General features: G+C 38.5%; 2 protein-coding genes and 1 long non-coding RNA gene across 16 annotated transcripts in view; 1 reads left to right on the top strand and 2 right to left on the bottom strand.

The window, feature by feature from the left end:
• Window positions 1-3,021, bottom strand: part of CTDSPL2 (CTD small phosphatase like 2) — an 88,905-nt gene extending 85,884 nt beyond the window's left edge. For 2 of the 12 annotated variants that reach the window (XM_049104001.1, XM_035709164.2), the window contains exon 1: window positions 2,415-2,613. The gene's annotated coding sequence lies outside the window, so the exon portion shown is untranslated. The other 10 variants (XM_049104002.1, XM_025472953.3, XM_025472950.3 and 7 more) reach the window with 10 other exon arrangements.
• LOC112676016 (uncharacterized) overlaps window positions 1-13,167 on the top strand; it is a 109,018-nt gene extending 95,851 nt beyond the window's left edge. Inside the window, exon 5 of the long non-coding RNA XR_003146249.3 lies at window positions 3,271-13,167. This is a non-coding gene — a long non-coding RNA (uncharacterized LOC112676016). The remainder of the gene's footprint in view (window positions 1-3,270) is intronic.
• Window positions 12,462-16,108, bottom strand: part of GOLM2 (golgi membrane protein 2) — a 99,752-nt gene continuing 96,105 nt past the window's right edge. For all 3 annotated transcript variants that reach the window (XM_025472956.3, XM_025472958.3, XM_025472957.3), the window contains one exon: window positions 12,462-14,536. In XM_025472956.3, coding sequence (XP_025328741.1) covers window positions 14,466-14,536 — 71 coding nt within the window. In that variant the 3' untranslated portion in view covers window positions 12,462-14,465. The remainder of the gene's footprint in view (window positions 14,537-16,108) is intronic.

The following is a 16,108-nucleotide window of genomic DNA, read 5'->3' as shown; positions in this document are numbered from 1 at the left end:
TATAGTTAGTTACAAGTCTAGAGCCTCACGTGTCTTTCTGAACAACAGATCCAAGTTTTTTTTAAAACCAGAATAGGGGCAGCCCCAGTGGCTCAGCAGTTTAGTGCTCCTTCGGCCCGGGGTGTAATCCTGGAGACCCGGGATCGAGTCCCATGTCCGGCTCCCTGCATGGGGCCTGCTTCTCCCTCTGCCTCTCTCTCTCTCTCTCTCTCTCTCTCTCTCTGTGTGTGTGTGTGTGTGTGTGTCTGTCATGAATAAATAAATAAAATCTTTAAAAAAAGAAAAAAAAAACAGAAGAGTATGGATTTTGTATTATAATAATCTTGTGAAGAAACCTCTAGACAGAATCTCAAACATAAGAATAGTTAGATAAATTTGGGGAAGAGCAAACTTCTCCAATTCTTAATTTCTTAACAGTGGAAAAAGAATAACATTACTAGCTCAAATGAAATGCCTGAGACATTATATTGAATATTATAAAACATACCAATCCTATTCAGTTTTTCCATACAATCCTATTTGGAATTTCTATACACCTACAAGTCCACAGAGATTATTAAGGTCTATACCACTTAGAGCTTTTACTTTCTTTCAACTCCTACTGAGAAGAATATGAAAAGAGCACAGGTACTGTATGAACATAGAATTAAAACAATTTGGGAGAGTTTTTTAAGACAAAATCTACACACAATCCTTACTCAGCTATCTGTAAACCAAATTTTATTAAAAACATTAATGTTTAAAAAAAATTAATGCTTTATAAACTACCCAAAAAGGTCATTAAAGTAGAGATTAAAACCTTCGCAAATCAAATAATTTATTCTACATTCTTTTAAGTCACATATTTGGCCCTATTCTTTAAACAAATAGGCTCAGCAAGTATCCAATATGCCCTCATCTCCACTTCCCACCCACTCTTCTTTTGCTCCTGGAAGACAAGTATGAGGTTCAATTCAATCCTAAAAGACTGCTTCACCTAAGAGCTACTTTTGCCTTGACTTTCTTTATGACCTTGGGGGGAATCTACCAAAAGACAATTATAATGATGTTGTTTATCACTGAAATTTAATCCTAATATGCTAACATTAGTAAAGTCATCTAAACTAAACCTAGAAAAGCGAAAAAAACCTTTGAGTTATAAACATTGACTGATATGTAACATAAGCTACATTTAAAAAATTTAGCTAGTTAAGGGGGAAAAATACGAAGGCCTCAAATTCAACAATATTGAAAAACAAATTCTGAAAAACACCAACTGACTCTACTTTTCTCTATGGACAAATGGTTTGCAATATAAGAAAAAAGGTGGGGGGGGGGGGCGGAATGAAACTAGCCTTAACTACCGGTTCCTTGCTTTTGTAAGGATTACAGGTGGACAACAAACGAAGAATTTAAAACTTGGCAAAGAATGGGGAAACTGTATGTAAAGAAATCTACAATCTGAAAATTACTAAGATAAATCTATCTTTTAAGTACTAATTTGTATATCCATATTGGGCAGTAATCATGGTACCGCTTTATTAGCGCTAGAAGGATAAATCCTTGCCTAGGAGGAACATTTACTAAGTACATTTCATTTCAAGATCTTAGGGCAGTTTACGAGCAGTATCTCTTTAGGCTTCCCTAAGGTACTCTAAAGTGCTTAACATCATTCACACATCCAGCCACCACTAGGGTGAGAAGTAAATAAACACGATTTACTTATGCAATTATTTACCACAGAATTCTAGTCAAGAATGAAAAAGTAAACATGCACATAGTCATTTAATACCCAAGGAAAGCGGCGACTACTACGGCCGATAAGATTCACCCTTAATTGACCACTACAGAAACCACAGGCCTTCCACATGGGCTGTCCTTTACTACCACTCCTGATTCGAAAAAGTAACAATGTCAAGTCAACATTTCAACAGTACAGAAGATAAACAGAACTTGATGAAATATCTAATTCCAGATCCTCGAAAGATGTTTATAAAAACTGAGATAGAGCAACGCCCCCCTAAAAGCACCCTACTAGAAAGAATGAAATATCGAAAACATCAGGTGGGCCAAGGTTAGAAAAGCTGATCTAACCCAACTACCCAGAGGGACCACAGGGTTTGGGACTAGGAACGTGAGATCGGGGTGGGGGTGGGTAGCAAAGTGAAATCTAACCCCAGAAATCACAACACAGGCCGCAGCCCGGGAGCTGAAGCTGGCGGGAAGTGAGCTCCCTTTCTGTTCCCAGGGGAAAGTCCAGAGAAGAGCGGCTCCACACCGCGCACTTACAGGGCGCCAATGGTGCATGCCTACCAAGGCGCCGAGCCGCTGGAGAACCCGGTTGGGAAGGGGAGGAGACCCCGGCAGACGGCCCTGGAAGAGGAGGACTAAGGTTGGAAGCAGCGGCAGTGTCTGGACGAGGGGGATTACCTAACTGTGACGACAGAGAAGTGTCCTCAGGCTCCGGCGATGGTCCCGACTGCGCAATGTGTGGTGTCTTTCCCGCTTAGCCCGCAGCAGCAACAGAACCAGCTCCTTCAGCCAGTCGCCATTTCCCGCCTACCGACCTGCTGCACCGCACGGACAGAGACCCGGATGGAAAGCGGCCTCTCCGCGCAGGCGCCTTGGCTTCCTCCTCCCCCTCCCGCCACAATTCCGCGAGGTGGGAGGGAAGGAATGCGGGAGGCTTCAGCGGCAAAGAAAAAAAAAAAAAAAAAAAAAACCCAAACCAAACCAAAACAGAAAACAAAAAACAAAAAGCCTGCACAAAAACAAAAACAAACAAACAAACAAAAAAACAACTTTTAGTTCCGTAAAGGGCCTTGGAGTTCCTGCCGCCAGAAGAAACTCACAAACCCGATTCTTGACAAAAATTGAACGCAGACCCTTAGGACCGAATGGAGGAACAAGGACAAAACCTATGAGGCTACACCAGGGTCCGGGGGATATTTGTACTTTAGGGGCCTCCGTAGCTGGCTGTGTAGTGATTGCAGGAGGAGTAGGGAGTAAAGCGTTGGGAGTGAAGAGGCGGGGATCCGAAGGACGGTTTTTCCTCCCGCTGCTAACGGAACTGCTTAGGCAGGGCTGGGAGGGGGAGCGCGCCCTCGCCCGGGAGGCGGGGCTTAGGAACGCGGCGCTCGCCCTGGCCGCTGGGGTTTAGCAACCCGGGCGCGCCAGGTGGGTGGGGCCAAGCGGGACAGGGTGGGACTAACGCCTTGGCGCGCTGGAGGAGGTCGTGTGCAGGGAGCGCTGCCGGAGGCCGTGGTGAGACGAATCCTTCCTTCTTTCCAGGGATCCGGGTGGCCGTTGAAGGTCCTCTTTCCAGCGCTCTGCCTAGAGAGCATAGCAGTCGCTTGTGGATCTGCCATGCACACCCACGCCGTTCGACTCCACGCGATGTCGGCGGTGGTCCTTCCGAGAAGCCAGATCGTTCAGACAACTGGGGTCCTACCTGCATTACTGAGTCTATCTAAGGACCGACCGTCAGCCTCACGGGGTGGAAATGTGTCAATCCAAGCGCCCAGCCCTAGTGGAATATCAGAAAACCGAGTGTAGTGGTTGGAAGAGCATCATCTCTTTGCTAAAACTCTTGGGCCATTCACGTTATTCAATCAAGAAACATTTACTGAAAAAAACACAGGGTGTGAGGACCATACTAGATGCGAGGGATACAAGGCAGACGTGGACCCTGCCTTCCCAGAGTTCATGGTCTATTGAAGACAAACAAGTAAACAATTTAAATACAGCTAAAATGACCACAAGGAGTTCTTGACAGGCGTACAACTGAGTGAGGGTTTGAGATGGCTTTCATGAGATGATGGCGTGAAGAATCGATGTTAGAAGGGAAGTGTCTAGGTAAAGGAAACGACAGATGGAAAAATCCAAAAATGAAATTGCACTGAGCAATTAGGGAAGTAGTTCTGTGCACCAGGGATACAGGAGTTGAGGGGAAGATAGTGGAGAGAGATGAGACGCAGGTAAGCAGAGAATCTTGTGAATCTGGTGGTTTCAAAGTGTGGAGGAGGTGGGTTGTCTCCTGATAGCCTTATATACTACAGATCCTGTCAGAGCTCAGAGTTCATTTGTACCAGGTCTCTTCCTAATACAAGAATGCTCTAAATGAGACATTGACAGGACGTGGTGTAACTGTGTGCAGAACTGGTATTAGTCCACAAAATAATTGAAAATCAACAAACAGTTACTGATTATCCAGTGTGTATCACGGAAAGCAATTAGAATATAGACTAAACAATTACCCCCAATTGATTACCAAAATAATTTTTAAATCAGGTAAAAATTGGAAATATTTCTGAAAAAAGTTGTTCCCCGTAGTAGTAACTTCCAGTGTTCACTCTTCTAAAACAAGTATGCCATTTACAAAGTAGTTTTACATGCATTTTGATTTCCCCAACAACCCCAGGAAAAAAATAAAATAGGTGATATTAGTCCCCAAACTCTTCAGCTGAAGACACTGAAATTTTTTTTAAGGTGAGGAGAGGGGAGAAAAAAGAAAAAAACAGATGTATTATCCAAAGACAATCTGCCAGGAAGAAATATAATCAGGACTCAAGCCCCCCTTCTGCTCATTACAGCACCTCCTACTGTCTCCTGTGGCAATGTTAGATTGTTAGATGTTAAGTTTAGAAAGGCTGCTGGTAGCAAGTCTAAGTGCTTTTGCAATTTATTTAATATTTCAATACCATTTGTTCACAGTTGACTGTATTATTTCTGATTTTCACCTTCTTTTACATCTAATAGTCTACTAGATTCTTTTCTGCAATATCTAAGTGGATTTTACATCTAATAGTCTACTAGATTCTTTTCTGCAATATCTAAGTGGATTGTTTTGAAATCAAATGAGATATTATTTACGGAAAAACATTCAATAAGGTGTTTTCCTTGCTCCTTAAATAATAGTTGTTAATGTCTTTAAGCTTCAGTAAAAATTCTGTCCAAGATTTTAGAATGAAATAAAGGTTTAAAAATATGAGCTTTTTAAAGATTTTATTTATTTATTCATGACAGACATTGCGGGGGGGGGGGGGGGCGGCCGAGACACAGGCAGAGGGAGAAGCAGGCTCCATGCAGGGAGCCTGACTTCGGACTGGATCCCGGGTCTCCAGGATCCCACCCTGGGCTGAAGGCGGCCCTAAACTGCTGAGCCACCGGGACTGCCCAAAAATATGAACTTTAAAAAAAACCCTGAAGTATATTAAGATGCAAAGCAGTAGCCATAGGGAAAAAAATTAATGCAAAAACCTAGTGACATGCATGCTTTCTAACGTATACAGAACTATTGCTATATGAAACCATTAATGAAATAGGATGTTCACTAAGTAATGTGATAGAAGTGTCTTGGATATTCAATAGAATCCTTCAAAAAGTTCCTTACTTCACAGTATATGGAATATATTTACCTTTGATATGTAAGGCGTATGCACTTCACAAACAATTCTTAAAATTCTCTATGAGATATATTTTTATCACTCTTACTACAAATGATAATACATCATTAAGGAAGTAATACTTAAATACTGAAATATCAGAATTGCATTTTGCTCTAATATTGCAATCACTTGATGGCAATGATCATCTGAAACATGGTCAAAACAAAACTTCATTTTCTCTCAAATCTGCTTCTCTCAGTATTCTGTACCTTATAGAATATAGTTTGTTTCTCATATTTCATCCAATCCATTGTAAGTGCAATAAGCTAGACCTTGAAAATATCTTGAATCCAAACACTTACCACTCCAGCTATGTCCCTAGTTCAAGGACCATAATCTCTATGGTCTCTCTCTACTATAAGTGTTCCTGTTCTGTTCTTGAGCCTCCTTCAACCTTTCTAACACACAGCCAGAGTGATCATTTTAAACCTCATTATAAAATTTCCATCACCCTTAAAATCTAAAATCTTTACTGTGACATGCAAGTGAGCTATTAGCTCACTCTTGGATACCTTACTAACTAAATTCCCTACCTCTTGTTATTTGTATTTCCATCATACTGTCCAACTAACTATTCTTTGAAAAAGTATATTCCTGTATCAAGGGCTTTATACTTATTGTTTCTCTGCTTCTAATTCTTTTTCCCCCTAGACCTGTGCTATTCAACAGCCACTAGCTACAAGCCATGTGTGGCTACTGGACACTTGAAATGTGGCATTGTGGTTGAGGAAATCAATTTTTAATTTTATTTAATTTTAATTAGCTTAAACTTTAAAACTAAGACCCGAGTGCTTAATAGAGCTTCCATTTGGGGTAATGAAACAGTCCTAGAACTAGTTAATGGCAATGGTTGCACAACATTGTTAGTGTATACTTAATGCCACTGAATTGTATATTTTACATGAAAATGTAACAATGGTAAATTTTATATTATGTGTATTTTACTACAATAAAAAAATTGTTCCTTGGTATTTCCCCAAAGAAGCTGAACTTGTGCCCACACAAAAATCTACACATGAATATCAATAGCAACTTTATTCGTAATTGCCAAAACTTAGAGCACCCAAAATGTCCTTCAATAGGTGAAAGGTTAAACTGTGATATACCCATACAACGGAATATTAATCAGCTAAAAAGGCCAATCTGAAAAGGCTATATACTATATGATTACAACTATATAATATTTTGGAAAAGTGGCTGCCAGGGGCTTAGAGGAAAGGAAGGAGGAATAAGTCGACTATGTGTGATTTTTAGGGCAGTGAAACTATTCTGCATACTATAATGGTAGATACATGTCATTATACATCTGTCCTAATCCATAGAATTTACAATACAAAATGTGAATTTTAATGTAAACTGACTTTGGTTGATAATGATGTGTACAGTGTTAGTTTATCAATTTTAATAAAAAATTTTAGCTTGTGTGTGTGTGTGTGTGTGAATGGAGTATGTGGGAATTCTCTACTTTCTACTTAATTAGCTGTGAACCTGAAAGTGCCCGAAAAAGTAAAGTGTATTGAAAAACATTAATACTTCGTTCAGTTATTGGAAAACTTTTAAGTATGCTTGTGGAACATGGGTATGTGAACATACTTGCTCAAATATAAATTTTTTTTTTCAAATATAAATTTTATTAATGCTAAATACTAATCAAATATTTCCAATGACAATTTACTGTCCAAATTGAGATGCATTGTAAATATAAAATATATACTAGATTTAAGATTTAGTACAAAAGAAAATATAAAATATCTCATGAGTAGTATTTTATGTTGATTACATAATATCAAAATTTCACCAGTATTTTTAAAAGTTATTACTAGGGGTGCCTGAGTGGCTCAGTTGGTTCAGTGTCTGCCTTCAGCTCAGGTCATCATCCCAGGATCCTGGGATGGAGCCCTGCATTGGGCTCCTTGCTCAGCAGGGAGCTTGCTTCTCTCTCTCCTCCTTGCTTGTGCTATCTCAGTCACTATTTCTTACTCTCTTGCACTCTCTCATATAATTAAATAAATAAAATATTTAAAATAAAATGTGGTTACCAGAAAATTTAAAATTACATAGGTAGTTTGTATTAATTATATTTTTATTGGATAGTATTGCATAGAATATTCACATGGCTTGTTCTCATACCCCTTTTTCAGAAAGGCCCTCCCTGATCATCCTATCTAAAATAGTATTCCTCTAGGAGCACCTGAGTGTCTCAGTCAGTTAAGTGTGTCTCTCATGAATAAATCCGACTCTTGATTTCAGCTCAGGTCATGATCTCAGGGTTGTGGGATTGAGGCCTGCATCAGGCTCTGCACTCAGCAGGGAGTCTGCTGGAGATTATCTTCCTCCACCTTCCCCTGCTTCCAAGCACGCTCTCTCTCTTTCTAAAATAGACAAAATCTTTTGAAATAGCACTCCTACATCATTATTCCTTTTTTTTTCTAACTTATTTTTCTTATAGCATTTATCAATATGAGTATAGAAAATAATATCTCCCTCTGGCATATAAATTCCACTAAGGCAGAGACTTTATCACTCTTGTATCCCTTGTATCTCCAGACGTATTAGATACTCAATAAGTAATTGAAAGAATGATTTTTTTAAAGATTTTATTTATTTATTCATGAGAGACACACAGAGAGGGAGAGAGGCAGAGACAGAGGCAGGCTGATATGGGACTTGATCCCAGGACTCCAGGATCATGCCCCTGGGCCAAAGGCAGGCACTAAACCCAGGGATCCTGATCATTGTTCTTTTATGATGAAATCTTTAGACTTTGTGTTAGGGAGTGGGGTGAACATCTTGAGCACACAATAAATATTGAATGAACCCCAAATCCACATTTCTGGGTCTCTCAACATTTCAACTATTTTCAAATACTTATAGTACAACTACATTTATATATCCTCAAATTCATTCTACTATCATTGCAATTTGCAATGAAACCCACCCAATGTGGGTAGCCCGGGTGGCTCAGCGGTTTAGCACCGCCTTTGGTCCAGTGCGTGATCCTGGAGACCCGGGATCAAGTTCCACATCGGGCTCCCTGCATGGAGCCTGCTTCTCCCTCTGCCTGTGTCTCTGCCTCTCTCTCTCTTTGTGTCTCTCATGAATAAATAAATAAATTAAAAAAAAAAAACAATAACAAAAAAAAACCCCACCCAATGTATTTTTCATTTCAATTATTATACTTTGCAGTCCTAGAATTTCCTTTTGATTTTCTGTAATTTTCATTTCTGTGCTGAGACTCTGTTTAGTCATTTAAAACATTTTCATTTGATCTTTAAATAAACTTTTAATACCTGCATTAACAAACAACTAATAGGGCAGCCCAGGTGGCTTAGTGCTCCTTCAGACTAGGGTGTGTTCCTGGAGACCGGGAATTGCGTCCCACGTCGGGCTCTCTGCCTCTCTCTCTGTGTCTCTTATGAATAAATAAATAAAATCTTTTTTTTTTAATTTTTATTTATTTATGATAGTCACACAGAGAGAGAGAGGCAGAGACACAGGCAGAGGGAGAAGCAGGCTCCATGCACCGGGAGCCCGACGTGGGATTCGATCCTGGGTCTCCAGGACCGTGCCCTGGGCCAAAGGCAGGCGCCAAACCGCTGCGCCACCCAGGGTTCCCTAAATAAATAAAATTAAAAAAAAAAACAAAAACCACAAACAACTAATATGACAACAATAGCTATCTAATTTTTTTTTTTTTAAGATTTTGTTTTATTTATTCTTGAGAGAGCGAGAGGAGACAGAGGCAGAGACACAGGCAGAGGGAGAAGCAGGTTCCATACAGGTAGCCCGACATGGGACTCGATCCCGGGTCTTCAGGATCAGCCCTGGGCTGCAGGCGGCGCTAAATCGCTGCGCCACCGGGGCTGCCCTATTTTTTTTTTTAATTTTTATTTATTTATGATAGTCACACAGAGAGAGAGAGAGAAGCAGAGACACAGGCAGAGGGAGAAGCAGGCTCCATGCACCGGGAGCCCGATGTGGGATTCGATCCCGGGTCTCCAGGATCGCGCCCCGGGCCAAAGGCAGGCGCCAAACCGCTGCGCCACCCAGGGATCCCCTCTAATTTTTTTTTTAACTATGAATTACATTTCAAGTCTTTGTCTAGTAATTTATTGAATACTGGACATCACTGTGTAGATGCCGTAGAAATTATATCTTCTGAAAGGTGATGTTTCTTGATTTAGCAGATTCTTCAGTTACTGAGTGGTCACCTTAAACTACTATAGGCTTGATTTTATACTTTGTTAGCTCATATCTGTGAGATGCCCAAGGAATTTCCTAAGTTTTAACTTGGCAGGATACGATCTCCATACTCTATCTCCCCTTGCCATCTTGTCAGAGCTTGTTAGGGCAGGCCTGGGGAGGTCTTACTCTAGGGCATTGTCTTTACTCCCAAGATGCAGCCTCTCTAATGTTTCAGCTGGATGCCACAACTGTTAGAGATCGCTACCTTGGCAGGCCCAGAAATTTAGTGCCCCTTAGCACTGCTTTTAGGCCAACACTTCTTGACCACTAGTATCTACATTCCATTCTCAGCTCTGTAACAACTGCTATCTGGTAAGCATCAGGTGGTCTTGCTCTGATTATGTACAGCCCAGACCTCACCCATGGAGTCGGGCATCCCCAAGGATTTCGCGAGCTACTACTCTGTATAGCTCCGTCTTCTCTGGCGCTACCGCACTGATTCCAACTGCTTCAGCTGCTCTCCACTCTTATCTCTGTATTCTCAGCTCAGCCTCTTTACACCACAGGAAGCTGGGTGATAGTGGGGTTCAAGTGCTAAAGTTTTTATTTCAGAAGTTTCAGTTTTGCGCAACCCAAAACAGTCGATTAATATGTATTGTTCAGTTTCATAGCTGCTACTAATTCTGGAGGACAGGTCAAATTAATCATAGCCAGAAACAAAAGTCTCCGTTCCCTCAGATTTTTTGCAGTGGAATTAAGGAAGGAAAGAGGAGCAGCTGCTTTTGGGTGGCCAACTAAGAAAATAGACCTGCTGGAAGTCATGGGTAGAGGTTTGAGGGGAAAGCTGGTCTAAGTGAAAGAAAGTAGCAAGTAGAGAGAGGCAGAAATGGGAGTTGGTGAAACAAAGTTGATGGAATTGAATTGCTACACAAGTTCGGGAGACTCCTGTCCTTTATGCAGTTTGCTTACATGGACCATTAAATTTTCCCCTTTTTCTGAGATAGTTGTTTGAATTTTCATTTGAAACCCTTAGTGAGGAGAGTCTTAAAAAGAATTGGGTACAGGGATTCCTGGGTGGCTCAGCAGTTTCAGCGCCTGCCTTTGGCCGAGGGCATTATCCTGGAGTCCCGGAATCAAATCCCACATTGGGCTCCTGGCATGGAGCCTGCTTCCTCTGCCTATGTCTCTGCTTCTCTCCCTCTCTCTGTGTCTCTCATGAATAAATAAAATCTTAAAAAAAAAAAGCCGAGGGACGGGGTGTTGGGGGGCAGCTCGGGTGGCTCAGTGGTTTAGCGCTGCCTTCAGCCCAGGGTGTGGTCCTGGAAACTCCGGATGGAGGCCCACATCAGGCTCCCTGCATGGAATGGAGCCTGCTTCTCCCTTTGCCTGTGTCTGTGCCTCTCTCTCTCTCTCTCTGTATCTCTCATAAATAAATAAATAACTAAAATCTTAAAAAACAAAAGAATTGGGTACAGCCCAATTAGAAGTGAATGTTGATGTGAAGACTCAATAACCTGGACTTTGGAAATGTATTAATGCCACATGATTTGATTATCTTTTTTTTTAATAATTTGTTTGTTTTTTTTTTTTTTTTTTTTTTTTTTTTTTTAATTTGTTTTGTTTTTAAAGATTTTATTTATTCATGAGACACAAAGAGATAGAGGCAGAGACACAGGCAGAAGGAGAAGCAGGCTCCCAGCAAGGAGCCTGATGCGGGACTTAATCCCAGGACACCGAGATCACGACCTGAGCCAAAGGCAGATGCTCAACCACTGAGCCATCCAGGTGCCCCTGGTTTGATTATCTTATTGAAACCATCAGATATGTATGTAGAGATTAGAAGTTTCCAAGGCTAGCCATTATGGGAAGTGACTATCCCCCTCATATCTATGCAGGTTCTGTTTGGTTTTGTTTTCTTGCAGATTCTCTGTCCTCATATTCTAGCAAATTTTGTTACAGGCGTATAAATGTCAAATTAAAAAGGTACACAATCTTAACATTTTTTAAAAGTAAAGATACATATTTTAGAAATGATTTTGAAGTCGCATTCACATTTTCTCTGGAATCATCCCTCGATGTATATTTTAGTTTTCATTTTCTCTTTATGAATCAGTAGCAAGTGACTTGAACTCACAAGGTTCTCCCTACCCTACCCTTTCCATACCTCTTCAGCCTCATTTCTCTCCCCCTTGCTCTTGATACTCTAGCCTCACGATTATGTTTCAGTTAAGTGAAAACTAGTTATATGGAAACTTAGAGATCTTGAAACCTTTGAACTTTGTTTTATTTTAATTTTTATTAAAGATTTTATTTACTTATTCATGAGAGACACACAGAAAGAGAGAGAGAGAGAGAGAGAGAGAGGCAGAGACACAGGCAGAGGGAGAAGCAGGCTCCATGCAGGGAGCCCGACCTGGGACTAGATCCCGGGTCTCCAGGATCAGGGCCTGGGCTGAAGGCACGCTAAACTGCTGAGCTACCCGGGCTGCCAAAACTTTGTTTTATTTTTAATAGTTCTTATCATTATTTAAAATTAGCTGGTTCATGTGTTTACTTATATATATTGTCTGACAGCTCCAACTTGGAAGCTCCCTGAGAACTGAAACCTGGTCTGTCTTATCCACTACAGTATTGTTACATAAGACAATGCTGGGCACATAGGAAGCACTCAATATTTGTTAAATAAACTAGCACTACAATAAACTATCTTAATATAAATCTTTCTGCCCTTCTAGTTTAGCATAGCCTAAAAGATATTCTAAATTTGCTCAAATTTTAGTGTTAAAATGTAGCTATTTGCATCACAAGTGTGATGTGTGTGTATGTATCAGAATCAGCAAAATAGTAAAACAAGTTTAATTTTAATTTATTAGAACCCAGTAAGTGATGATTTTAAAAGCAGAGTTTCCATCAAATTAACACTTAATTCCGGGCAAAAATACATGTAAAAAACCTAAATCTTAAGGCAGAAGTAAAATATTATAAAAACCAGCATGTCTAATACAGACTATAGAAGGTCAGAATTTTAGAGATTCACATAGTATTTTATAGCACTAAAATGTTAATACAGTCAGAAACATCAATTGGTCCAAGATTCCTCAGTTTATAAAATATCTAGACTAATTGAAGAAATTTTGCTGTATAAGTAATAGCTACCATATAATTAAGTGATTGTTTTTATGACAAACATAGGCAGGAAATTTCATGGTTTTCATTTGTAAATATTTTACAGTATTAAATATAAAGTATTACTAGAAGTATGTTTTAGATTCATCTTCCCACTCTAATGCCCAAAGGGTGTACATCAATTTTCTTTAACTCCATTTTTATAAATTCTGTGAATTATCATACCTATTCATTATAGGCCTGACTATACTCAGCAAAGGCATGAATTGCTTACTTATTTGGTAGAAATAACAATTTTAGTAAATCACTATATCTTTTCCTGGTCACTAAATAATTTCAAACTGAAGTCTAAGAATTTTTGCACCTCCGATAAATGAACAGCTTTTTTACTTCTGTAAGTTTGAATTTTTTATTAGAACCTGAGCACAAAGGGGGGAAAAAAGCATTTCATGTTTATGTGCAATTAACAGTAGTCCTTCTGAAAAACAGAGTTAACAACTTTAAATTTCTTCTTATGACCAAAATCTTTTGTTTTGGAGAGGGGGATAAAATTTAAAAGATATAAATCCAAAAACTGGGGTTAATTATAACTAGCTTATGCATTCTATGGAATAGTGTCAAAAAAGACAAATGTATTTAAAATAATTTCACAAGTCTAGCAAATATGAGGTTTATGGGTTCTTAACAACATATTAATTACAAAGATTCTTTATCTTTATTATAAACTTTTAAGCTATTTTGATAAAACGCCTGTAGACCTCACTGTACTTCTACTTATTTGTGCATTAATAAAAATCTGTTAAAACTCCTTATTTAGTACTTCCGAAAAATTCTAGTCAAATAAGATCACTATAACTACCAGAGAAGCTTTGAAATACTGATTGCAGATTCATTTCAAAGTTGATTTAGCTTCTTTCAGAATCTGGCATTTAAGTCATGAATGTTTTCACCAACTTGGACTCTGAAAATATAAAAATTTAGCCAATGATGGTTATAAAGTTAAGCAGTACTAGTATTATATGAAAAAATAAAAATTGAAAATATATTGTCAATCATGCATTTCACAATTTCATGAACTAAGGAAGGTATAACTTATATTGTTATGTCTTTGCAGGTTACTTCAACTTCCATCAGGCAGCTAATCTGCCAAAACACATCAGCATTCATGTAAAATAAAAGAAGGAGGGAAATGATTTTGCACACATGCTGTCCAGTGTTCGGCTTCCAAGTTCCAACCCCTCCTTTATGTAACCATTGTAGGTGTAACTCCATGAAGAGCATGAGATGAGGAGTAGATAGAACAGAACACCTGTTGGGCTAGCAAGAATATATTAATTTATAAAAAGTTTTTCAGCTGAGTGTTTTCACTGGAGTTATGCTATGTGCAACATATAAACTGTACAACCAATTTTTCCTATTTGTCCATTTGTGGAATTAGGCTCAATAAAATGTAAAATATACATTAGTTCATTTTAAATGCAAAGATTACAGTTTTGCTTACTTTGTTTTTGGCTCAACTGTAATAACATCAAAAAAAATCTCTGCTTTAATAATACAATATGAAAAAGTTCACCTATGTACATGGGTACATTTCTTCATTAAAATTTTTCTTAAATCTATCTCAATGTATCTTTACAACTGATCTTTACAACAAAAGTCAAAAACAACAAAGTAGAAATGATTCCATTTTACAGCACTTTAGGTTTTCTGAAGTTTTCCTTTTAGGGCTTAAAGGACATCATTGAAACGTTGCTTTCCATAGTCTGCAGGATCCATCTGAAGTTCTCGTTCTTCATCATCTGTAAGGGAAATAATTATGGATCAAGAATATTATTTTTAAAATCACTTGCAGAAAACCAATTAAATAATGCCTCCGTTTTTTTCTCAGGCTTAAGGCAGCTTTCTGCTTGTTATTTTATGCCTCCTAAAATAGGGTTCTACTTCTTAGTTGCTTGGTTAACCAGCAAAAAGTCTGCCTTCCAAAGTATTCCAATATATTGGAAGATTACTTAATTTTAACAAATCTTTTTGATGATAGGTAGATAGAAAGAAGTAGAACTAGATATAGTTAGCAAAACTTTAGGAACTTTAGGAATCCACAAACATAATATATATTATTTCTATTAGATTAAGTAGTCCTTTATTTTTTATTTATTTATTCATGAGAAACACAGAGAGTGAGGCAGAGACACAGGCAGAGGGAGAAGCAGGCTCCCTGGGGGGAGCCCGATGTGAGACTTGATCTTAGGACCCCAGGATCACGATCTGAGCTGAAGGCAGATGCTCAACCACTGAGCCACCCAGGCGTCCCGAAGTAGTCCTTTAAATTGAAGTTTTGGATAGAAATCATTGTGTAGACATTTTCATGCCTTTAAAAATCAGCTTTTTTTTCTAATTACAAAACAAATCCATATTCATCACATTAAAAAATAGAAAATAAAAGACAGGAAAATAAAAATTACTCAGAATCCCAATATTTAACATTATAGTGAACTTCTTTGCTCCTCTGCAAAGAGCTTATCAGCACCTTCTTAAATGAAATGTACTAACCAAACTTAACTTTTTCTTTACCAAAAAGAAAAAAAGTATTAATATAGTATGCTAGTAAGATCCTCAAAGTCAGGATACCTTGATGGCTCAGTGGTTGAGCATCTGCCTTTGGCTCAAGTCATCATCCCAGGATCCTGAAATCAAGTCCCACATCAGACTCCCCACAGGGAGCCTGCTTCTCCCTCTATGTCTCTGCCTCTTTCTTTGTGTCTCTCATGAATAAATAAATAAAATCTTAAAAACAAAAACAAAAACAAAAACCAAAAAAAGATCCTCAAAGTCACTTTCAGTAGCTATATTAAACAGCTCCATATAATATTTTGGAGTTTGACTTATTTAGCCATTGACAGGTATTTCTGGATCCTTCTTGGGTATCATCTATCACTTCACATTATTGTTAGCTTATCTGGCAGTAGCAATCCTTTTCTAATTTCATTACAAACTACAGAATTTGAAATAAGACTGCTCAGAATTTGAAATAAGACTGCTTAAAATTATGTTAGAACAAGAATGAAAAGTAATTTAATCAAAGCAAAGAAGCTTCCTTTTTAGTATATGGCTTTTAATGACATCTTTTGGCTCCTCCACAGCCTTAAAAAAGTGCATTTCATACTTTTTGGTTCAAACTAACCCAAAAGCTTAGTTTTTGATAAACTGAGCTGTTACTATCGTAATTGACCAGAAATATAATGTTATATAGTTTAAAGAGTTATATGTTAGAATTCAAATTCATGTGTATACTATAACTTTCTGAAAACTGTTCTTTTAGATTTGATAGGTTTTCCAGGTAAAATTTTGCTCAAGAAAGATGCCATATGGTG

Source organism: Canis lupus, chromosome 30, assembly GCF_003254725.2.
Source record: "Canis lupus dingo isolate Sandy chromosome 30, ASM325472v2, whole genome shotgun sequence".
Lineage (NCBI taxonomy): Eukaryota > Metazoa > Chordata > Mammalia > Carnivora > Canidae > Canis > Canis lupus.
This window is presented reverse-complemented; position numbering and strand designations above follow the sequence as displayed.